The 17,429-nt window shown below is 43.1% G+C and overlaps 1 protein-coding gene across 1 annotated transcript in view; it reads right to left on the reverse strand.

The window, feature by feature from the left end:
* CUNH7orf31 (chromosome unknown C7orf31 homolog) overlaps positions 1-16,963 on the reverse strand; it is a 39,690-nt gene extending 22,727 nt beyond the window's left edge. The window contains exons 1-5 of the mRNA XM_052720398.1: positions 16,518-16,963; positions 15,554-15,711; positions 8,836-9,012; positions 2,398-2,469; positions 472-501 (exon numbers count right to left, since the gene is read on the reverse strand). Coding sequence (XP_052576358.1) covers positions 472-501; positions 2,398-2,469; positions 8,836-9,012; positions 15,554-15,687 — 413 coding nt within the window. The 5' untranslated portion in view covers positions 15,688-15,711; positions 16,518-16,963. The remainder of the gene's footprint in view (positions 1-471; positions 502-2,397; positions 2,470-8,835; positions 9,013-15,553; positions 15,712-16,517) is intronic.
* Between the last annotated feature and the right edge of the window lie 466 nt (positions 16,964-17,429).

Here is a 17,429-nt window from a genome sequence, read left to right on the forward strand (position 1 = left end):
AAGAATATCAAGACAAGTAAAGGCTAAGGAGCTATCCCAGCTGAGAGGTTCCTGGAGAGACATGCCACTAAATGCAATATGGTGTTCTAGATGCAGTCCTGGAACAGATCTGAAGTGTGGACTTGCTACAGTGCATCGTTCTTGGTTCATTTGCTATAAAAAGCATGCTGCATGAACATAAGAGGCTCATAGTAGGGAGAGTAGGGGGTACGTGAGGAAATTGCTGTTTTAACTTCGAATACATATGTAAGCCTAAAACTGTCCTAAAATAAAATTGCATTTCAAAAGCCTGGCTGGATATAAATGAAGAGAAATAAATGTATCAGTGCCTTGGACTTGCACCAGACTGTCCTCCAACAGTTAAAATGCAGCTTTCAGAAAAGCTTCACCTGTGCTTATCCCATCTAAGTCATAAGCAATGGCATCATTTTTTCATTCTAATGGAGAGGAAAATATAAAGCATGTACTTACCCTACTGCTGAATTAGGTGGTTTGGGTAACCTAGAATAAAAACAGGACAAAAGTCCTAACTTCAGTTGGGGCTTTTAAAGTCTTGAATTCCTATTAGAAACTTAAGAATATTAAGATACATTCTGTGTTTAAACCACCTTGACATGTAGGCAAATTTTTATTGCCTTGCACAACGATAAGACACAGACATAGGATTTTCAAATCTCAGTTGTCTACTGATCAATTTTCCCATTGATTCTAACTTAGCCCTGCTCAGCAAACCTTTGCATTTTTTATTTATAGGGGAGGTTCAGGGGCTGAGGCTCCTGTTCTTACCTCCTCTGCCATGTAGCCAGAGAGTCCTGAGAGCCTGACATCACGTGTGATGCAATTATGTGTCCTAAAGCGACACGGGTGGCCTGGCTGGGAGGATATATAAATACTGGGTGTGTTTTGTTCCTTTGCCCACAGCTGCTGGTCTCTCATGACAGTAATATTGCGCAATCATCAGAGGCTAAAGAATAAAACCGGGCAACTTCCCAGAGGCATGGATTTTCTGAACCAGTTCATTCTGATGGGGTGCACTTACAAACTACTCAGAACCCACAGGCCAAGAGATAATACCGTAGTCCTGGAAAAAAGCCCCCTGCAGAGGGATAGTTATCCATTGACATTTGATACCAGCAATTATTTCAACCTGTGCTCATACGACTCTTAAAGAGTTCAGGTGTGGAAAATAATCAGAATGTTATCATTTCACAATAAATTAGAAAATTTTAATATACTGTTTTAGATATCTTCCATGCTGGATATATTCACAAGAAAGCAGCAAACCATATAATTGTATTACTCTGTAGTGTATTATAAACACACAATTCACATGAACCATAACTTTTTAAAAATTTTTATGTGGGTTCTGTGGGTGTGAACTGAAAAAAGAACTCACTTCCTGTCTTCCAGCCGTGCTGCTGAGGCAGAAATATGGGCGTGTGGGAAGTGGTGAATATGTAGATCCAGAGGATTTAGTGTTGCTAGACTGACTATTATATATAAATAAAACACAAATTGGCATCTAAAATGTCTCATGTCACAAAATTTGCTATATTTCATGACTAAAATGGCTGTGATTCAAAATGAAAAAAAAGATGAAAGGAAGTATTTTTAAAAGCTTAAAAAGATACAAATCAAGTTACCAGATGTCCAGAGACACTATTTTCTTGACATCAATCCATTAATTTTGCCATGTTTGAGCTGAGTTAATGAAACGCAAGTGGGAAAAGCTTGGGCAAACACAAATTTTGGCTCCCTCTAGTGGCTCAATCCTATATTGCACTAGCTTCTTAGAACGACTCTTAAGGGTTCAGTGTTCTTCAGGGTTTCTGTAATTTGCTGTATGTTCATTGTACATGGAGCTAAGATCATGGCATTTTATTTTATCTGAAAATAAAGGCATGCTTTTCCATGTACATAAGAAACCACTTTAAAACAACAATTTAATATGATGGAAGACATTACCTTAAATGATGATGAGTTAACAAATACCCTTTATCCATAAAGAGACAGTGATTTTTATCAAGAGTAGGCAATTATAATAACCTCTGTCCTCACAAAATCCCAATTTTGTTGAGGGCCCTTGACATTTTCAGTGACTCTTTAAAAGCATCTAACAGACCCTTACTAGACTGTGTAGGAGAAGGCAGGGACGTGGTCCAAGGGTGACCTGCCCTGCTCTCCAGTAGTCCTTAGTTTTCACAGGTTTGTTTAAAGACCACACATACCTGTTTGATTCATTTGTTTCCATTTCCTTATTGCTGATTTCTGGTGTGGGTGATCTTTAATATGAAGGGAAGCCTTGTTTCTATAAAAGGGCTTCTACATTTCTCACATAATTCATTTTTACTTAAAATACTGTGATCTCACATAAAACAGCCCCTGCCCAGGACTTACAAAGAATCGTTTCCATAGACATCACTTTTCTTGTTTGGTGTCAAATAGTAGAACTGTTCAATAGGAAGCTTTCTGAAGAGAGAGCAAATTAAATTGAACATATTTTACATAATACAGCATATCCATGAGATAGTAAAGGACAAATAGATGAATATAGACATGAATATATAAAAATTCTATATAGAATATATAAAAGGTGATGCTTTAAATTAGTTGAAAAGTAAGACAATTTCAGTAAACAGGATGGGAAAACTTAACCATCTCAACTTAGCACTTCAGAGGAGATACTTTCAGTTATAGTAACACCTAAACAGCAAAGCAGTGGTGGCAGATGCCTGCAAGGTCACCAGCAGAATGCTGAGCTGGAAGACAGCAAGCTCACCTTGGGTTACACAAACAGTCCTTGTTTAAAAAACTAAAAATAAGAAAGAGGGAGAGGGATATGGATCAACGGTTAGGAATGTGTACTGCTCTTGCAAAGGGCCAGCACTTAGTTCCCAGCACCCAAGGAGGCTCACAACACCTTTGACCTCTGTGAACAGCTGTGTTCATGTGCACATATCTACAAACAGACATGCACCATATACATAATTTAAAAAGGAAAATACCAGCTGGGCGGTGGTGGTGCACACCTTTACTCTCAGCACTCAAGGGCAGAGGCAGGCGGATCTCTGTGTGTTCGAGGCCAGCTTGGTCTACAGAGTGAATTCCAGGACAGCCAGAGCTACACAGAGAAACCTTTTTTCAAAAAACTAAAATAAATGAAAATAAAAAATAAAAAAGAGGAAAATACCCTCCCCCTAAACACCCAAAAAGGGGGCAAATCTATACAAATGTTTAAAATTTTCCATCAGTAAATAGGTTTTGTTTTGGAGGGTTTGTGTGTGCATGCTCATGTATGTTTGAGACAGGTCTCTTCACTGCTGAGAACAGCAGGATAGCTGGCCACAAGCATCCAGGGATCCTCCTCCTCTTTCCGTCTCCTCCCTTGCCACAGTAGTGCTGGGAGGTTAGATGCACACCACTGTGTCTGCTTCGGGAGACGGAACTCATGGCCTCTTACCTGGGTGGCAAGTGCTTTAACTACGGAGGCGTGTCCCTACCATAGAGTTTGGATATTCGAAATTTTGACTATAAAGAACAAAAAGAATATATAAGTGAAATAAAAACCAAATAAATAAAGGATAAGAGCTGAAAAAGAAATACAAAAGCTGTTACATAAAATAAACAAAAACTAGTATCCAAATAACTAGTAATCAGAGCTCAGAATCGTGAGAATGGGTTGACTCATAGAATGGACAAAACTGTCTAGCTGGAAAACATGGTACAGAGGCAGAGGCACAAGAAAATGGATGCTTTTAGACACTATTACAAGAATATAAATCATGTGGGTCACACATACTAAATTAAAAACACTTAGTTGCCATGACCCTGAACTTCCACTTAGTATTTGTTCTAGAGAAACATTCATGATGAGCTGACAAAGCCCTATGTAAGGCAGTTAGTTCATTATGGTACAGTTAAAGTAAAAGAATATGTGAGTGTCTCATCTCTGACTCATGTGAATTGTGGATATTGAGATTAAAATAAAGTAGATCTGTTTACTATCTGGATTGTAAAGAAGAAAAAAAATCCCAGTTGTTTAGTACTGTTTAGTGACCGTATGGGTCCATACATTAACAAAAACCCACCATATATTTTCATGGGCACACAAAGAATTGTTATGAGGAACCAAGGAGTAAAAGGCATGGAAGGAGGCTCTCGTATGGAGGTGGTGCTTCCCTCTAAGAAGGGGAGTGGGCTGTAGGGGTGTGGTCAAGGGAGTCTGGGCCTCCGGGGGAATGTTTTTCTATGAGCTCAGTGCTCACTGTAGTCACCCAGTATCTTCTGAACCCACCCCTTATTTCTCCAGTCACCTCGTCACCAACGATAGTTACTCACCTGACAAATCAAAGTCTAGTGCAGAAGTGGGTGGCTGGTGGACTTAGAATACACATCGGCACCCTGCATTTTATCTTGCCACAGGGCAAGTTCCAAAAGTGGGAAGTAAGCAAAATGAAGGTCCTGTAGCTCACACACCTCAACACCATACTCATGCTACCCATGGTGCAGCGCCCTCTTTCTGAGAGGGGAGAACTGAAAGGGGTTTTATGAGCACCAAATCTGTTCAGATGTCTGTTGGACTCTACAGGAGTCACTGACTGTTAGCCCTTTGACCTCTCTAGGTTTTTTTTTTACCCTTACTAATATGAATTCTGCTCTCGTCTCTTCAGACTGGAGAACTGCAGCTTTTGTGGGCTCACCTTGCCTCAGGTGTATCTGGAATGTAGGGTTGGGATTAGATATGACTCATCCAATATTCATCTCCCCACCCCCTTGGTCTCCCATTCTTTCAGGAAAAGCATGGGAGTGAATGTGGTGGCTTTATTCCACTTGTCACAGCTAATGGCTGTTCAGAGGTGAAGAGCAGGGAAGCTAAGCATCTTGCCATCTGTGGGACAAAGAGCTGCTTGGCTCCAAATGCTTCCTGGAAGACATTAAGTCAGAGCCTGGAATAAATTACGCAGAATTTTCTTTCCTTGGTTGGTTCCTATTAATAGCATAAGTTTTTTTTAATTATTCTTACTGTTTTGTTCTTGTCTGGTGATAAATTTTGCATCTGTTTTATCTCTTAGACTTTAGAAACTTTGCTTCATGTAGTCACATTCACTTTTAAATACCACCATCATTACCATTAAAGAAAGACCATCAAGAAAAAGTTCACAAATCCTTTAGTTCACAGAGTACTAGAGATCCACTTAATAGCTTCTTATCATTTGACAGTAGTTTAGTGAAGAATCTTACTTTTTTATAGAGAAATCAACAGTTTTGCTACGTGTCTACACTTACAAATAAATAAACTCATATCCGAGAGTGAAAACAAGACCATACCTTTTTCATTACTCTGTTGATTTTATTCCTTTAGCAAATGGATGAAATGGGAGATAACTGACCCCACGAAGAATTTCTGAAGCTTACACACTATGGTTGAGAATATTGTTCCTTAGATAGAGTCGTGTCAGGAGGGTTGGGAGAGCAATGGTGTCTCCCACACATGACCTGCTCTGTAGACAGTTACCTTCCTTTAGCTCTGCTCTTTCTGTTTCTTCGCTTCAGATAACTTCACTATGCCATTTCCCTAAGGGGCAGGTACTGTGGAGTTAGTGAGGAAAGAAGGAGCCTACCCTGGCCTAGTCTGCTGTCTGGGGCTGGGATACACACTGACCCAATCCTGCTTAGGGAAGAAGGGTTTATTTACTACATCTCACAGGTTAGAGTCCACCATTGGGGGAAGCCAGAGAGGACTCAAGCGAGAACCTAGAGGGAGGGACTGAAGCCAAGAGCACACAGGGGCGCTGCTCACTGGCTTGCTGCTCCCCCGACTCACACTCAGCTTGCTCTCTTATACAGCCCAGAACAACCTGCCTAGGGTGACACTGCCCAGTGGGTTGGGCCATCCCACATCAATCACTCATAAAAAAATGCCCCCACACATGCCCACAGGCCAACTGCATAGAAACAGTTCCTTAATTGGAGTTCCCCTCTCACAGATGTTCAGTTGACAAAGAATAACCAGCACACATCCCCACAAGGAGTGGGTGAATTGTGGCACCACAGAACCCCAGTGAAATGCCCTCCCCACCCAGGGAAGGTGCTATGTGGTTTCAAGAGCAAATAACTGAGGCTTGACCCATCAAAGAGCTGGAAAATATTTTGTACAAAAGGCTCTTTCAGAGAGAAAAAAAAAAGTACGGTAAGAAAAGACAGTCTTTTTTTTATGGAAGAAGATAAATCATATTCGACAGTTGTTTGCCAAGCTATTTGCAGTATTCGAGAAGACTGTCAGCAAGATGTTTTCAAGAGAAAAGTATGCTAAAATAGCAACGTTGACCTAAAAGGGCACAAGAAAACAGATACACTAACCCAGACTCTGGGTCAGGGAAGAATGACGTTATTAACGGAGAGTGCTCCATCTCCAGGGTCTTGGGGCTGTGTCCACTCACAACAGGGAACCTCGACATTGAAACTGGACTTCTCTGGATGTTTAAAACTAGTCTTTCTGGCTATCCTTTACACCCTAGAGTTCTGTGTGAATGCCTCTAATTCTCTTAGAATATTGTTACCACCCCCTTTTTTGGTTTTGGTTTTTTGAGATAGGGTTTCTCTGTGTGACAGCCCTTGCTGTCCTGGAACTCGATTTGTAGACCAGGCTGGCCTTGAACTCACAGAGATCCATCTGCCTCTGCCTCCTGAGTGTTGGGATTAATGGTGTGAGCCACTACTCCTGGCATAATTGTGCACTTCTAACATACAAATGTTGGGGGCCACAACTGTGCATTCCTCAAAGAGTTATAATCCGGTTGCTGAGTCAAAGCTTGCTATGTTCAAGTTATGGAACAGACAGGGAATAAATGGGTGAATCAATAAAATGAACAGGTGGAAGTACTTGGGGCTTTAGCACCAAACAAACCTGGGGTCAAATCCCTCTTCTGCAGATTTGCAGTGTCTAGCTCAAGGGAAGAAGGACAGCTGGAGCTTATAAAGGCATAACCAACTACAGCTACAGCAGAGTTAATCAAGTACAGCCACAGCAGGGTTAACAAACTACAGCCACAGCAGAGTTAACCAAGTACAGCTACAGAGTTAACTAACTACAGCCACAGCAGGGTTAACCAACTACAACTACAGAGTTAACCAACTACAGCCACAGCAGGGTTAACCAACTATAACTATAGAGTTAACCAAGTACAGCCACAGCAGGGTTAACCAAGTACAGCCACAGCAGGGTTAACCAAGTACAGCCACAGCAGGGTTAACCAAGTACAGCCACAGCAGGGTTAACCAAGTACAGCCACAGCAGGGTTAACCAAGTACAGCCACAGCAGGGTTAACCAAGTACAGCCACAGCAGGGTTAACCAAGTACAGCCACAGCAGAGTTAAGAGGGTCTACTTGAGAGTGGAGTCTTAAGAAAGTCTGGTGAACAGTGTTCCAACTTGAGGTCCTCACTGTCTGTATGTGTGCTGATCTCTGGATCTTCCCACGTGGTCTCTGCTGGGCCTTGTTATCTGTTGATGCTTAGAGAAGGTCACTGGCTGCACATGGCCCTGTTATTAACATTTCATTGTCTAGCTGTGGCTTATCTTTCCTAATTTATTTCTTTTACATGCTTTAGAATACCAAGAGACTAGTTACCTAGACTGTTAGTAAACCAGGCAACTGGGAGTGTTAGATAAGGCAGGAAAGAAAGTGGGCTCTGTACCATGGTTTTATGGATTCCATTCTGGGTAAATATAATAACCTTTAGCAAATAATGAGGCATTTAATTTAATTTGCTGCTTGCCTTTTTTTTTTTTTTTTAAACCTAGGGCCTTGTGCATGCTAGGTAAGTTTTTCACCTCTGAACATTGAACTATATCCTGAATCCTTTTTTTCTTTTTTATGTTCTGTTTTTGAAACAGGGTCTTTCTTACCAAGTTGCCCAGGCCTTGGATTTCTGATCCTCCTGCTTCGGCCTCTTAGTCAGTTTGGATTACATGCTGTGCTGTGCCACCAGGCCCAGGCTCCTTTAGTTTTGTGTTTTGAATATTCTTGCTGAAGGAATGACTTTATAGTTTCTTACTTGAAAATATGGGCTAGCCAGTTATTCAGTGGGTAAAGGTGCCTGCTGCCAAGCCTCACAAATTCCTGGAACCCACACAATAGCATAGTAGAAGAAGAGAACTAGCTTTCCTTGTCCTCTGACCTCCATGCACCCCATCCCAGACACATATGGGAAAAAACAATCAGCCTGGAAATAGTGCCCTGCAGGTTCAAATACTTAAGAACGAACTAGAAAACGGTAGCAGATCTGAACATTTGTACAAATTGGGGTGAGCTGTTTGCTCAAGCAAGAACATTTTTAACTTAGTCTACCGTTCATCACACTTAGTTTTAATTTTTATTTTACGTGTATGGCTGTATGTGCTTGCATGTATGTCACACATCACGCATGTACAGTACCTGTCTAGTCCAGAAGAGGGAGTCAGATCTCCCAGAACTGGAGTTACAGATGGTTGTGAGCTGCCATGTGGGTGCTGGGAAACGAACCCAGGTCCTCTGGAAGAGCAGCCAGTGCTCTTAACTGCTGAGACACCACTGCTCCAGCCCTCATTTGGTTTTAAATAAGCGAGGAATTAATCATGATTTCTAATCACAATACTTTAATATCTCAAATGGCAGCAACATAAAGCAAAATGGACAGACTTACCATTGACTTCACAAGTGGGAAGCACAGAATTAGTTTTTGTCTTTTCATAAACAGTAAAAGAAGTCCAGAAGCAGATACATTAATAAGAACTAACACTAAAAAGAAGAAATAGTTAATGAAGACCTTATGAACATTGGGAACTTCTCTTACTTTGGCCAGATCTCTCCACCAAATCCATAATGCTGGTGTCCTTTGCCCATGACACGGGGAGGCTCGCATTTTGGCCTGTGTTCTTCAGGAAGAGCAACTGGAATAATGCCACCATACTCCCTTTCGGCACCCCAGGGAAGCCTGCATTGTGGCATTGATGCCCTCAGCTCCTGATACCTGTGGGAAATGACAGACTGCTGACACTGCTCGGCTGTACCTTGAATCCCTTTCACTTATTAGATTTTAGGTTATGTTTTTCAGAATACAGAATTCTAAGATTATGATACATTCTGCTAAAGGGATGAGGTTAGCCATCACCCACAAATTTGTGTTTATTTTGTAAAAACAGCTTAATCGAGATATAATTCACATGCCATAGAATTCAACAGTTTTAGTTGACCCACAAGTGTGTACAGCAGCCACCAGAGTCAATTTTATAATAATTTCCTGACCTCAGAAAGAAGCCCTCTGTTCTCTGGCTAGTGCTCTCCTAAGGAACCCACCTTTACTCCACCCCACGCACCCACCTTCTTTATAGACTGGTCTGTTTGGACACTTCATATAAAGAGAGCCATATACTATGTAGTCTTTGTGTTGGCGTCTATCATTTAACTTAATGCTTTCAAAGTTGATGCACGATGTGCCATGAACCAGGAATTCATCCCCCCTAATGGCTGCAGAATAGTCTACCAATGGATATAACCATTCATCAGTTGATAAGATATTTGGCTTTCATTAATATTCTTACACTAAATATTAGTATTTTTGTATGAGTACTTGATTTAATTTTCCAGGGAACACTACCAAAGAATGAATTATATAGCTGGATCATATGTTAACTTGAATTTAATTTGTTGGGAAACTGCTGGGCTATTCTATAGCAGATGATTCATTTTACACTCCTAAAAGCATGGTATAAGGGTTAACACTTGTTATGTGTGTTTGAAAAAGAATTGTAGCCACTTTCATAGAAGTAAAGGAGTATGTCACTGTACTTTTGTTTTGCAATTTCTTAATGACAGCAGCACTTTTTGTTACTATTTCTTTGGAAAATGTCTATTTGATTTTGTGTTTTTAAAATTTGTTTTATTTCTTAGTTACAAGTTCTTTTTAAGTCCCAGATACAAGTCTCTTATCAGCTATACTATGCAAATATGCCCTCACAGTCTGTATGCTTTCTTTTCACTTACTTGAGAGTATCTTTTGAAATATCAAAGTTTCAAAAATCTTTAAAAAAGCATTAAAATAAAATATCAACTTAAACAGGTTTGGGGTGGATTCAAGAAGGAAAAAAAATTAGAATCAATAAAGTTTTAAAAAAAGAAATATCAAAGTTTCTAATTTTGATGCAGTTCAATTTACTTTTACTTTTGTTGATTGGATTAGGAAGTCACATATAAATACACTGCGGCTCCAAAATCCAAGGTTTACTCCTGTTTGCCCCTCCACAAGTCTTATAGGTTTAGTTTTTGCTGTTACACCTGTGTCTCTGAATCATTATGAGTAAATTTTATGTATGGTATAAGGGAAGGGTCAAACTTGCTCCTTTGTATTTGGATCTTCCTGGCATCATCTGTGTAAGAGACTGGACAAATGTAAAGGAATAGTACCAATACTGTCAAGGCGTTACTTGCTTCCCAACAGTTCAGTGAGGCTCCCTAGGTTAACAAACGCCGTGTAGTCTCTGGAGGGAACTGAGTGAGGAATGACCAGAGGAATTGAGGAATTGAATTCTCTATGTGGGTCCATGTGCTGATGAACAGACACAGCCTAAGTCCCAAGTCAGAGACTTGAAGTGCCACCCCATTCTAACTTGGGTGTCTGGGTATGTTTGGGAGATTGGTAAAGACTTGAGTAGAACTTAGTTGACTGCATGGACCATAAAAATGGTTTTGCATCTCTATTTTTAGAGCTGGTATAAAGGTCAGGAATTTGTGGGCACAGTGGAAGAGGGCCATGGCGAGAAGTAAAGTATGGGAGAAGGCAGAACCATCCTCTCTGGGCTCCTGAGCCCTGTGGACTGTCCTGTGAGTGGAGGGGAGGCAGTCAGAGTCAGGGAAACAATCGGAGAGGCAAGAGCTGCTGGGTACTTCTGTCTCTCAGTCGGCACAGTCCATGCCTTAGAGGACCCCTCCCCATCAGTAACTCCTAAGTACAATGGAGAACTAACACTCAAGACTGTCTTACAAATGGAACTGAATGTCATATGAAATTGCTATATAAACAAGTACTAAGCCATCGACTTTCTACCTGTTTTGCAAGTAGTATTTTACTGGAATACTGCCTTTCATTTATGTATGACTAGTCTGTGGCTGTCTTCACCCTATAACAGCAGATTTGAGTATTTATGATGAAACTTTACAACACAAAATATTTTCTCTGTCTCATTAAAGAGAACATGTCCTAAGCTCTGCATTGACCAGTTTAGGGAAGCTTGGTGACTGTTGCTTCGGGGCCCTGGCAGACAGCTTTCAGATCTTTCCCCTTCTCCCAGTTCTGACTATGATAAACACACATGGTTTAGGGGACATGACAAGTGAAAAATATTAAACATTTGTGATTAATGACAAGTTAAGCTTTAACTTTTAAGTTTGTAAAGTTATATTTAAATAATAAATGAGTCAATTTCTAAATATCTGACCCCAGTAAATTACATTGTCCCAGAAGATGAGCCAAAAAAAAATGTTAATCAATCATGTGTACTGGCACCTAGTAAAGCTGCAAAATTGAAAAAAAAATTAAAATAAGAGGTAATGCCTAAATCACCCTCGACCCTCTCGACCCCTTGCAATCTTTCTCTCTGCCCCAGCTAGAGGGGAACTCATGGCAATTCAACTGCCTTAGTTTACCCAATGCTGGGATTAATGGTATGAACTACCACACTCAGCATATTTCTTTTTATTTTAAATACTCAAGTCTATTCAGCCCTTCTCCTGTAGTATTAATACTCATAACATTGTATAGAAGGAACTGCTTATAATGTAAGTTAAGGTTTTAGGATTATATAATTATTTCAAATAGAATACTTTCCTTAACAAAGAGAATAATCATGAAATTATTGGTGCTTCAATCTATAACCACAGAAAATTGTTTACTTTGTTTTAGGAAAGGTTATGGATGGACCAAAACCTATTAAATCACTGTAGAATCTTGGGTATCAATCCCAAAATTAGAGGGCTCAATGTGACCAGTAACGATTAGAAGGCATGGTTACAAGAAAGCTCACCCAAATCTCTCATTTTTTTTAAGCTGGCAGAGAACTAAGAACTCTCTCTCTCTCTCTCTCTCTCTCTCTCTCTCTCTCTCTCTCTCTCTCACTCTCTCCCTCTCTCTCTCTCTCTCTCTCTCTCTCTCTCTGTGTGTGTGTGTGTGTGTGTGTGTGTGTGTGTGTGTATGTTTCAAGAATCAGAAAGCAATGATGTGAACCTAGAAGCAAAACAGGAGCCTATACTGAAGTCCTAATCAATTCTCAAGATGCTTCTGGAGTTACAGAACTGACAAGAAGTCAGCTGACTGGGAAGAGGGGATAGAGCTAGTGATTCTGGGTGCTGTCCCAGCCACAAGCACATTTATTTAATGTGTGTGTGTACACACACACACACACACACACACACACACACACACACACACACACTGTAAATTGAACCTAGAGCCTCTTAAAGGCTGGCAAGAACTCTGCCACTGAACTATTCTTAGTTCTAAACTTTCAATGGGAAAAAATACAAAAGAGCACAGAGACTATTAATTTACTTAACATTCTCAAAGGAGAACAAACGAGACTGATATAAAATAGCGGCTACTATAACTGTTCTCAAACACACAAGTGAATAAAGTAGTTGAAGTACAAACAAAGATCAGCTTGTTCTTTGATCACTGGGTAAGTCGGAACCCTATTTCTGGTTCTCTTACTCTTTACAGGGCTTTCCGCTAACCCAGTCTCCTCCAGGTTCTTCTGGCCCTCCTCCAACTTAGTGTGCCAGATATGTACAGGGTAAGCCTGGAAATGTACAGTTTTATGCAGCTCTCGGGTGATTTTTTTTTTGAGGCAGGGTCTTACTTGGTAGCCCAGGTTGGCTTGGAACTAACTATATAGCCCAGGATGTCCTTAAACTCATGGCAATAGTTCTTAGTTGAATAGTTCTTCTGTCTTAGCCTCCGAAGTGCTTGGATTACAGGGATAAGCTGATATGATCATCCTTAGGTGATTTTAATGTTCTCCGTCTGACTGCCTTGCCCACCATGAGAAAAACAAAGTAGGCTGGTGTGAGGAAGTAATTGTATACTGTCATTAAAATTGCCACATTAACTCAAAACCTGCCCCACTTGGCAAGGGTGTGCCTATCTCTGTGCTTAGAAAACTAAGCTTCTGAAAGCGAGTATATATCAAGGACTTTGATTCATCTTTACCTTCAGGAAGAGTGATTTCCCTGGAATGAGGGGGCTTTCTGCTTCCTATTGTTTTGCTTTGGGTTTGAGTTGAGAGGTATTGACCCAGAACTTGTTTGGAAGAAAGCTTCAGATATGACAGAGTGGAGATGCTGCTGTTGTCCTGGTGACACTTTCCAGAGCATCTCAGAACAGCGAGGGAAAGAAAATCTTCTCTAAGCTGCCTGGGGCTTCTTATGAAGGAGTTGACAGGAAGGGCTGTAAGTACACATGGTCATCCTAGCTTTCTGTCTGGAGACTACAACAAAAAAAGCTCACATGAAATAAAAGGGAAAGCAAGGTTTAGTGCTAGAAGCCAAGGATGGTTGTTCCTAGACAATGCTTAAATGGCCTCTTATATTTTATGGATAGCTGACCATATGGACACTTAATTTTCTCAAATGTGTGTGCTTTAGAGAACACTGATAATGTCATTTATTTACATATTTACTATAAATAAGAGCACATTTGCCTGCATGTATGTGCACCACATGTGTGCCTGGTGCTTGAAGAGACCCGAAGAGGGCACCAGACTCCAGGCAACCAGAGTTACAGAAGGCTGTGAGCTAGTAACTGAACCTGGGTCTTCTGTAAGAGCTGCAAATACTCTTAATCCCAAGCCATCTCTCCAGTCCTCCCTCTCCCAATGTTTTTCTTTTGCAAAGTTCATGTTTGTAAATTGAAATAGATCCATGAAGGCGGATCAAGACAGCAAGCAAGAGCCTGGATGTAAGAGCGGAGTCTGGAAGAACCAGCATTGGGGTTGAGAAAAAGACCCTAAAGGAGACTGAGGACACTTTAAACCCTGAAGGGCTCCTGGCCTGGGAATAATGACTTATGACTTTACACATTTTCAGACTAAAGACCAGCACCAGCGGGTAGAAGTTACAAGGAAGAAAAAGTGTTCTTAGAAACATCTCAGAGAAAATGATCCAGCAAGCAAGGGCAGTCAAAAAGTGGAATCGACTGCCAGCATGTAGCAATGAACCACTTTGGAAGGTTTTTGTTTTGACAACTTATTTATTGCTTTATGAGTTTGTATATACACACCATGTGTGTGCATGTGCCCTTGGAGGCCAGAAGAGGGCGCTGAATCTTCAGGAACTAGAGTTACTGGTGGTTGTGAGCTGTCTGATGAAGAGATGAGAACCAAGCCTGGCTTCTTAGAACCAAACTTAGGTCCTTTGGAGGAGCAGCAAGTGCTCTTAACTGCGGAGCTCTCTTCCGAGCACCACCCTTAAGTGTTTAAACTGAGGTAAGGTGGCTTCCTGTTTAATTTCCTAAAATTAATTTTTAAAAAAGTTTGTGTATGTGTTTCTGTACAGATGTGTGAGGCCAGAAAGTGACATAAACTGCCTTCCTCCACCACTCTCCACTTTATTGTTGAGACAGGGTTTCTCACTGAACCTGGTGCTTACTGATTTTACTAGACTGTCTGGTTACTGAGCCCGGGGGATCCCAGGGGATCCTTCTGTCTCTGCCTCCTCAGCACTGCGATAACAGGTTCACACTGCCACACATGGCTTTTTATGCAGACACTGGGGATCAAACTCATCTTCATGCTTGTGTGGTCAGCACTTTACCAGCTAGCTGGGCGATCTCCTGTCCTCTTACAGAGTACTTTCGGGGATTTGGTCAGGTGAAGTTAGAAACGCACAAAAAAGAACATAACTACACAAGGCACCTAAAAACAAACTTATTCTTCCTCTCAAAATGGTTCAAGGACATCAAGCAGAAAAAAAGCTGAGGCAGGGATTTTGGCAAAGTATTTGTACCCTACCCATCATAGAGGGTAACAGTGCTCACTGACACGGCTGTTAGGAACAGTAAAAGCGTTACAACCACACATGGGGCAGGGCTTACACAGCAACAGTGTTAGCAACAGACTCCGGGAGTATTTCTGGGCAGAGGTGTTGGTGAATACACTATTAGTGAATACCACAGTTAAACAGATGGATCTCCAAGCCAAAGACCGGACCATTCTAGAGTTCTAGAACAGAGCTGGAGGTGTAGCTTGGTGGTGCAGTGTTTGCCTAGCAGGCACAAGGTCTGGGTTCAATTCCCACAACACACACACACACACACTCATACACACACACACACTTCTAGAATGTAGTAGAATTTGATGTCTGCTTTTTTACAGGATACAGCATTGTTCTTTTCCAACATTAACAGATTAACCACACAAAGTTTAGTCACAGGAGAGCTGAAGTGTTTGTGTGTGTTATAGAGAAAGTCATTAACGTCATGAAACTTTTTTTTTTTTTTTGCATTTTTCTAATTTTCCTTTTACCTGTCTTCTGAAGCAGTTGGGCGAGTAGCTGTTTCAAACGGCGTGTGCACCTGATTTGAGTAAAAGGTGTTTGACAGGAGGTCGGCCCCTTCAAGCTCCCTGCAGCAGCAGGGCCTGCCGTGGATTACCTCCATGCTTCTTGCCTAGATGCAGGCAGCCTGGAGAGTAAATAGATAAATGAAAGATGAAGGCGCATCTGGTTTTGGAAACTGTCTTGGTTAGTATTACTATGACTTTGCCTTAGGTAGGAAAGGAAACATTTTCTGCTGCCAGAATTCAACTCATCAATGCATAAAAATCAGAGGCTACTTTCTTACTGCTCTGAGGGTCCGTGGACCCTGCCAAACCTGTAACAAGCAGCAACTTCTGTAATAAAAGTACACTTCTGTGGGAACCACTTCAGCTGAAGCAAACCCGAGGAGTTGAAACGAACTCCTGGAGAACCTGTAACGAACAAGCCCCCTTCTGCAATTACGTCTTGCCTCCAATTTAACACTAGTCAAGAACAATCAGCTGGCTTCAAGAAGCAGGGAGACTGACTCACTAACAGGTCAAGAGCCTTCCTCTCAAGCAGCAGTTCTAAACCTTGTTGGGGTTGAACAACCCTCTCACAGGGGTCACCTAAGACCATCAGAAAACAGATGTTTACATTGCGATTCATAGCAGTAGCAAAATTACAGGTATGAAGCAGCAACAAAAACACTGTTATGGTCGGGGTCACCACAACATGAGGGGCTGTGTTAAAGGGTCGCAGCATTAGGAAGGTTGAGAACCACTGCTCTAAAGGTATTAGGATTTTGGACAAGGGCTCTTTCGTAGACAGCTAAACTAGGTGGTCCGGCACCTCTGGCCCCAGTTGGGGACACTGGGTTCCCCACAGCCCTGGAGAGACGCCCTCTGGTGGGAGGACTCGGAGACCGCAGGGCCGTCGCGCCCGCCCACGGCCACCAGGGGTCGCACGCACCTGGCACATCTGCCCGGGAGCTCCGCCCGACCGCGCCTCCCCTTCTTGTCACAGGAGCTGGCGGGTCTCCGCGGGGCGTGAAATTTCGCGGTCTTCCGCACCTGCGGGCCCCGGGAGCGTGCGGGCAGGTGCGGGGGAGGAAGGCCGGAGGGACACGAGCTGGCCGGGGGTGGGGTTGAGGCTGCCTGTGACGGCGACGGTGACCGCGCACTTAGGTAACACATCCTGAGGGTGGGGCACCCGGTGGCGGGCCCAGAGCGCAGGCCGATGAGCCGCGGGAAGCTCACTCAGGTTGTTTAGGGAGACCCTCAGGAGATCCCGGGCCACCAAGGATTGGGAGCGGGGCCGGAAGTGCGGCGAGAGGGCTTTGCGGCGAGGGAGAAGGTGGGACAAGGGCTTTTCCGCCCTCGACCCCACCCTCCGCCCCGGGGGTCCTAGCCTTCAAGCCCAGGCCCCGCCCCCAGCCTCAGGCCCTGCCCCTAAGCCTCAGGCCCCTCCCCAAGCCTCAGGCCCCGCCCCTAAGCCTCAGGCCCCGCCCCCAACCTCAGGTCCCGCCCCAGGCTCAGGCCCCTCCCCAAGTCTCAGGCCCCGCCCCAGCTTCAGGCCCCGCCCCAGCCCCTCCCTCTCTGCTGTGGCTGGGGCCTCGCACCCTCTGGTCCCCACACGGCCCTGCGCATCGCCCTTTACGGGCTTCAGCCAGGTCCCTCCCTACACGCCTGTCTCGTCACCGCCCCTGGGCCTTGCCTCCTTCAGGCCTCATCCTCTCCTCCCCTCTGCTTCCAAGGCCCCGCCTCTCCCATCCCCCGCCTCCTACGGGCACCAACCCGACCCTAGGCCCCGCCCCGCCCCGTCTCCCTCATGCCGGGCCTTAGGCTGACTCCAGGCGCCCTCTGGTGGCGCCTGCCTGGCAAT

Source organism: Peromyscus californicus, unplaced genomic scaffold (assembly GCF_007827085.1).
Source record: "Peromyscus californicus insignis strain IS unplaced genomic scaffold, ASM782708v3 Scaffold_6__1_contigs__length_162567912, whole genome shotgun sequence".
In the NCBI taxonomy this organism is placed as follows: domain Eukaryota; kingdom Metazoa; phylum Chordata; class Mammalia; order Rodentia; family Cricetidae; genus Peromyscus; species Peromyscus californicus.